The following is a 6,430-nucleotide window of genomic DNA, read 5'->3' as shown; positions in this document are numbered from 1 at the left end:
GCAAAAATGACATTTAAGATCTTAAACATTTGCTGTGTGGGGGGAAAAAAAAATCTGGAGCAAGCATAGTTTAAAGTATTTTATTATTCTGGAAAATATTACCCTTCCAGATGGAATTCCCCCTCTATGTACCATTAATGATTTCTATTAAGTGAGGAAGAATTTTCAAAACTTTACCAAACCTTTTATCTGCACCCACTAGATCATCCATTCCTGAGCAATGCCATTTGTAGTAGGTAACGTGACTGCAGATTTAAAATGGTCTCGTTGTCTGTAAAAGGGCTTCTGCAGAAGCAATATCCAGTAAGAGGAGAAGCAGCAGCCTGATTATGGGAAGTCACAGCAAGAATCATTGGTCAAAGAACTCTGCAATACAGAGATCATCTGCAAAGAAGCTACTCACCAAGAACTGTACCGATATAAAGAAATGCACAAACACTTAAAAAGCTTTTTTGATTTTTATTAAATCTTAAAAAAATATACAGGATCTGATCATATGTGAACATGGCTCAAAATCTCCCTCCAGTAATCCCGTAATACTGATTAAAGGAAAGACAGGACGGTAAGCACTAACAGTAGCAGACAAAAAGGCAACAAAATAATGTCAGTTTGTTTGTAAGGATTTAGGAAAAAAAAATCACACTTGTTTATGGGTATGGATGACAATTTAAAAAGTCAAGTTCATTTTCTTATTATTACTGTCATATCAGAATTTAAAATTTCCCCGAGTAACCAGTCAAGGAACATTATTATGATCCATGATGCAAAATTATAATTACTGTGTTTAGTAGCAAAAAAAATCAAGAATATAGTTGGTTTTTTTTTTTTCCTAGAAAGTTCAGGAGATTGCTAAAGCAACCCCAAGATGCAACTCTTCTTACTTAGTCTTGTTCTATCAATTTTATTTTTAAATCAGGGAGTCAAAATTGCTGAAAAAAAAATTCTGAGTTGAACTATATATAAAGTCTTATCAAACCAGTCTACAGGCTAAATTTGCCTCTGCATCAAGACTTATTCTGTCAAGAACAATGTTCCTGTCTCATGCTAGCCTAAGCGACAGAATGAAACACAGGCCCATTAAGTCCGTGCTTCAGCCATGGATTAAAGCACTTTCAAGAAAAGGAGGGAAAAATTTTTTTTTTTTTATTAACACCTTAATGCTGTTTTTTAATTTAATATCCATTACTAAGTTAAAAAGAAAAAGAATTTGTTTCTAGTAATTCTGAAGCATAAAGTGCCCATTTTCTCTCTTCTGATTTATATCATTGTTCTGTTTTTACAGCTTACTGTTGACAGAGTGAGGTAATTCAACTACAATTTTTCCAATGTTTTTTCCCATGTACATGTAATCTACAGCACGAAATACAGACTCCAAGCCAATGAACTTGCCCTCTGGAGACATGTCTCCAAGGTCCACCTCACAAACCAGTTCTCCTTTTTCATACATCTTGAGCAAGTGCTGCAGAGCCATTTTGTACTCGGAAAAGTAATGGTTCAAGAAGAAACCGTGGATGCTGGCAGATTTCTTCAACAGTTTTGCTGGCAAGAACTCTGCTTTAACGGGCTGGATGCCAGTAGGGTTTTGGTAGCCAGCGATAAACCCAATAACTATCAGGCGCCCCTTGGTAGCCAAGGAGTTAACGGCCAAGTCAAACATCTTCCCACCAACAGACTCGTACACTACATCCACACCTTCTGGGTAGTCCTTCCTAAGAACAGCTTCAACATTTTCAGTTTTATAGTTGATGACACGGTCGCAGCCAATGGATTTCAGAAAGCCACTCTTTTCATCACTGGAGCAGGTTCCAATGACATGGCACTTGGCCTTCTTTGCGAGCTGCACAGCAAACTGGCCCGTCCCTCCAGCCGCTGCTGTCACCAGGACCTTCCTGCCTTCAGACAGCCCTCCCAAATCCTTCAGGCTGATGTATGCAGTAGCGCCACTTACCATCAAAGTCAGAAACTCGGGTTTCACAGAGGGCAGAGGAACTGCTTCTTTGGCAGGCACAACTGTGTACTCGGCAAAGGAGCCCGCCTTAACGTAGGCCACGGCTTGTCCCACTGAGTAATGGGCACTGGCACTGAGTCCTAACGCTACCACGTCACCAACACCTTCGAAACCTACATCAAACGGGGGCTTAACTGATGTGTCATATCGACCAGCTGAGTAGTTTATGTCAGATGCATTAATGCCGACAAATCTAGAAGAAAACAGAAATGTATTAACATGATTTATTCCTTATCAAGTCGTATGAGAAACCTTCCATTTAAATTTGTGGAATATGTTTGGGACTTTTTTCTGACTATTGGTATATCTGAATAATGAGTACACTACAAAGACTACTTCAGTGGGACCTTCGTACATTACAGTCCGTTATTCTTAAGATTACAGAAAAATCTGCTAAAAGAAAAAACAAAAACCTTACATTTTCCTCAATTCCGTTTGGCCAAAATACAAATGACTCTGTACAAAATGAATGGGTAAAAACGAATTGGTCACTTTATACAGGATGTGAAAACACCGAAGAATAAAATGTGCAAAGCGGTAAATATGTTGATTCTGGCAACAAATTTACATTTTTTAATATAATAATACTGTTAATGACTAACGATCATATTAACTATCGATGTCATTTGCAAGGTCATGTTACTGTAGGCAAGTACTTTTTAATTGATGGAGTCACTACAGCAAATTTGCCTTTTGATGCAGCTGATGTCAACGACGTATTTCTCCTTATATAAATGACTTGCCACACACCGAAACCACCTTGCGCAGAAGGACTGCAACTGTGAGGCTATCGAGTGCCGCTGACCCCTAACAGGTGAACATGGTGCCAACCTTTGTATTTTAAAAAGGACGGACGTTCTCACAACTCCATTAAGTACTCGGAGATGCTGCCTAAAAGAAAGATACGATCTAGCTTAACCGTGAAGAGTGTTTCAGTAATGCCGCTCTTCACAAAAAGCATAGCGTCTTTGTACAGGCAGAGGGAGAGGGAGTAGGGAGGATTCTATTAGGCAGAAAATGTCAAAAAAAAACACGCGCAATGCAAAGGGCCTGGGCTGCTGCTACACGTGGACGTGACAACCTGAGAGATGCGCTCGGTACCGTGCAGAGGCTGCAGCAGCACGCAAGCCCCGCGCTTCCCGCTGCCGTAGTTTGCGACGGGCTCCAATTAAACGCGCGTGTTGCAGACGGCGGAGAGCGCGCCGCGTGCTCCGCTTCCCCTCGCTCCCCACAGCACGGGGACCTCCGCCTCCCGGCGCCCCGCACGCAGCGGCACGGAGGAGCTCCGCGAGGCGGGGCGCTGCCAGAGGCTCCTGCTCCGCGCTCAGCCCGCGCCCCGCACGGCTCCCGGCCCCGCTCCGGGGCAGGCGCCGCGGCGCGGGCAGGTAAGCCGCCGGCGGAGGCCGAAGCCTCCCCGCGCAGTCCCGGGAGCGGGAAGAGAGGCCGCCCGCCCGACGGGCTCCCCGCGGAGCCGTCCCCTCGCTGCCCTCGGCGCGGCCCGCCCCCCGCTTCGCTCGGCTCCCCTTTGTCGGCCGCAGCCCGGAGCCGAGCGGTGCCGGTCGCTCCGGCGCTCCGCTTCCCGCGCGCAGCAGAGGCGGCCGTACGCAGCGGCTGGATGAAAGCGCGTTGCCTCATTTGCTTCGTCACCGCGGCCGGCACAGGGGAGGCGGTGGGAAGCGCCCAGAGTTTCTTATTTTGCATTTAGAAGTAGGAACGAGCAGGATGTACAAGTTGAAGATAACTTCTAAGAAGCGGAGCACAGAAGTTGCCATTACTGCGAGCACTGCTGGGCTTGAAGACTCCCTTCAAATCGTCCACATTGTCCCGTTTTAATTTCATACTTAAATGTCGTTTTTAATTTAGGAATTTCTAAATTACTTCAGCATTTCAAGGTGTAAACCTGAGGAGGCAAAAAAAAAAAAAAAAAAAAAAAAAAAAGCTGGAGATGGGCTTTTCCCAACATAATTCTGCACCGTGAGTTACCTGTTTTATTTCGGCTCAGCAGTGCTGAACCCCCTCTCGTTCGTTAGAAAAGGCAGGGCACTGCGAGGGGGAATGCTGCTTCTATACCACAGCAAAGCGCAAGACACTAAAAGCAGCCCCACGGCACGCACTGCAGACAAAACAAAGCCATCCAGGGCAGTGCCACGCGCAAAGAAAACATTATTTAGATCAACCACTCGGCAGCAGCAGTCCTCCCCTTTCCCCACTGTGATCCATTGGTCCCCAGGTTCAAAAACTTTCTCAGCCCCTCTTGCTCCATTTTTCCATAAACTTTTCTCACATCCGCCACCCAACAGTGACACACTACAGCTATTCTGAAACGTGTCACGTCCTCAAGAAAATCCCCAAAAGACCACGTAACTGCAGGCAGGACCGTGTCCTCACGCCCTCTGGGCCCTTGTCCGGCAGTGAAAGGAACCTTGCCCCCCACCGCTCCCTGGAAAAGGAAAGGACGCACGAAATGGAGGTGGCTGCTGTAGGGAATTTTAATTCTCCTTTTCCACTCCTGAACAGAACTGAAATAAATGTACTGCTTTAAATCAGTTTATATTTGAGAGAAATGCTTCAAAACTAGAAAGGATGGATTCTTGCTTCTTTTGGAAAAAAAAGTAAAAAAAGAAAAAAGTAAAAAAAAAAAAAAAAAAAAAAAAAAGACTGCTGGCTTAGTTCTTTCTCCAAAGGAGAAGGAAGGGGGAAGAAAGTTCCACTTCAGAGAACCTCGTTTTCAAGTATCTATCCACACAGGGACTCAGCACATTTTAGTTTCTCATTCCCCCAAATCCCAAACCACATTTTATTGTGGTGAATGAGGATTGTTTTGCATAAAACGCTCAACGCAATTAATACTACTCATGGGCGTGACTGGGACTAAAATGAACAAATCCACAAACGCACTCTTAGAACTCAAGTCCTTTATTGTTTTGTTTTTAATTTTACGTTCCCACCTATTAGAAAACATACCGTTGGCTTTGGGGCTTACATAAAGCCGGGATTTGCCCGGTCGGGATGGGAAAAAGCCTCCCACAAGTGACAAGGAGAAAAAGAACTTGCTTCCTGCTGCAGCTTGCTTTTACAGCATGCTTCTCAGTAACGCAATCCTCTGTCTGCTGGGAGAGCCCCCAGAAAATAATGATGAATACAGAGGGAATGCCACAGAATCCCGAAGAATACAACATGTGCAGACTCTCAGTGTGGAGTTTTTTGCTCACCTCTCCCTCCCCTCCATCCCTGCCCACGTGTGTCAGTATAATAAGCTGCTGTGTCAGAAGCCAGCTCTCCGGAGCAGCTCCTGCTTTGCCCCGCGTCTCAGCCCTGTTACCATGAGGTGTGCATCCGGGGAGCTCCCCCGGCAGCAGGGGGGGGGGGGGAGAGGAGGGAGGAAGAGTTACTCTGAAGTGTGCAAAAGAGGAATAGATGTGAAACACTCGCGGGACGGGGAGGGCTTGGGGAAGCAGGGACCTGGCCCGGCCCCGCAGCGCCCAGCCGCTGCCTGCCCCGAGCCCGCAGCAGGAGCCTAGCGCCGGCCGCTGCTGCCTCACGGGCAGTGGTGGATGCAGCAAACCTCAGGCGTGGAGGTCTGGAGGAAACTCGTGTCCCGGGGGTGACGCCAGCGCCTGATTAAAGCGCCGGAGAAGTCCCCCCGGCAGCTCCTGGAGGAGTGCCCTTACCCCTCCCATACTGCTTTATCACTGCGTTTCTCGCGGACACGCTCGCCACTCGCGCACCCTCGCAGAGCTTCCGCTGCTGTCCCCAAATCAATGAGATGCTCCCCAGCACCCCCGAGCTGCGCTGCTCTCTGCCCGCCCGGCAGCGCCTGGGCGCGCTGCCCCCCGCACAGCACTCGGCCGGCCAGCGGCTCCCCGCGCCGGGCCCCGCACCGGAACGTCGCTCCGCAGCCGCAGCCCGCGCCGGGCCTGCAGCGGAGCAGAGCTCGGGCGGCCAGGCAGAGCGCGGGGCTGGCGGCGCGCCCGTCTCAACCGCCCCCGCCGCCGTCCCGGGAGCTGCCGGCAGCGGCACCCCGCGGCCCCCGCCCCGCCGGAGGAGGAGGGAGGGGGAACGTCACCCACGCACACGTGGATGGGCCGAGCGGGCCCCGGCTCCGGCCGCTCAGCAGCGCGGCGGCAATAAAATTAAACGAGCCGTCGCCAGATGGCAGCGGGCGCGGGCCGCGAGAGGCCGGGCGGGCGCTCACCTGTTCCTGACGAGGAGCTCTCCGTCGCCGGGCAGCGGCACGGGCGCGTCCCGCCGCAGGGTGACCGCCTGGCGGAAGTTGGGGCTGAGCGCGGTCACCACCAGCTTCTTCATGGCGCTGGGGATGGACGAGCCCTGGAAGTCCAGGAAGTGCCGGGAGTACGACATGTCCAGGATGGGCCGCACGCCGCCCGCCGCCGAGCAGGCGGGGCCCGGGGCCGCCCGCCG

The 6,430-nt window shown here is 49.8% G+C and overlaps 1 protein-coding gene across 1 annotated transcript; it reads right to left on the bottom strand.

Moving 5' to 3' along the window:
- ZADH2 (zinc binding alcohol dehydrogenase domain containing 2) lies at window positions 440-6,424 on the bottom strand. Its single transcript, XM_021387807.1, has 2 exons — window positions 6,204-6,424; window positions 440-2,201 (listed from the first exon to the last, which is right to left on the bottom strand). The coding sequence occupies exons 1-2, from the start codon at window positions 6,368-6,370 to the stop codon at window positions 1,277-1,279; spliced, it is 1,092 nt and encodes a 363-aa protein (XP_021243482.1). The 5' UTR covers window positions 6,371-6,424; the 3' UTR covers window positions 440-1,276.

The sequence above is a fragment of the Numida meleagris genome, chromosome 2 (genome assembly GCF_002078875.1).
Source record: "Numida meleagris isolate 19003 breed g44 Domestic line chromosome 2, NumMel1.0, whole genome shotgun sequence".
NCBI lineage: Eukaryota > Metazoa > Chordata > Aves > Galliformes > Numididae > Numida > Numida meleagris.
The sequence above is the reverse complement of the archived record's forward strand: the minus strand, read 5'-3'. Positions and strand labels throughout refer to the sequence as shown.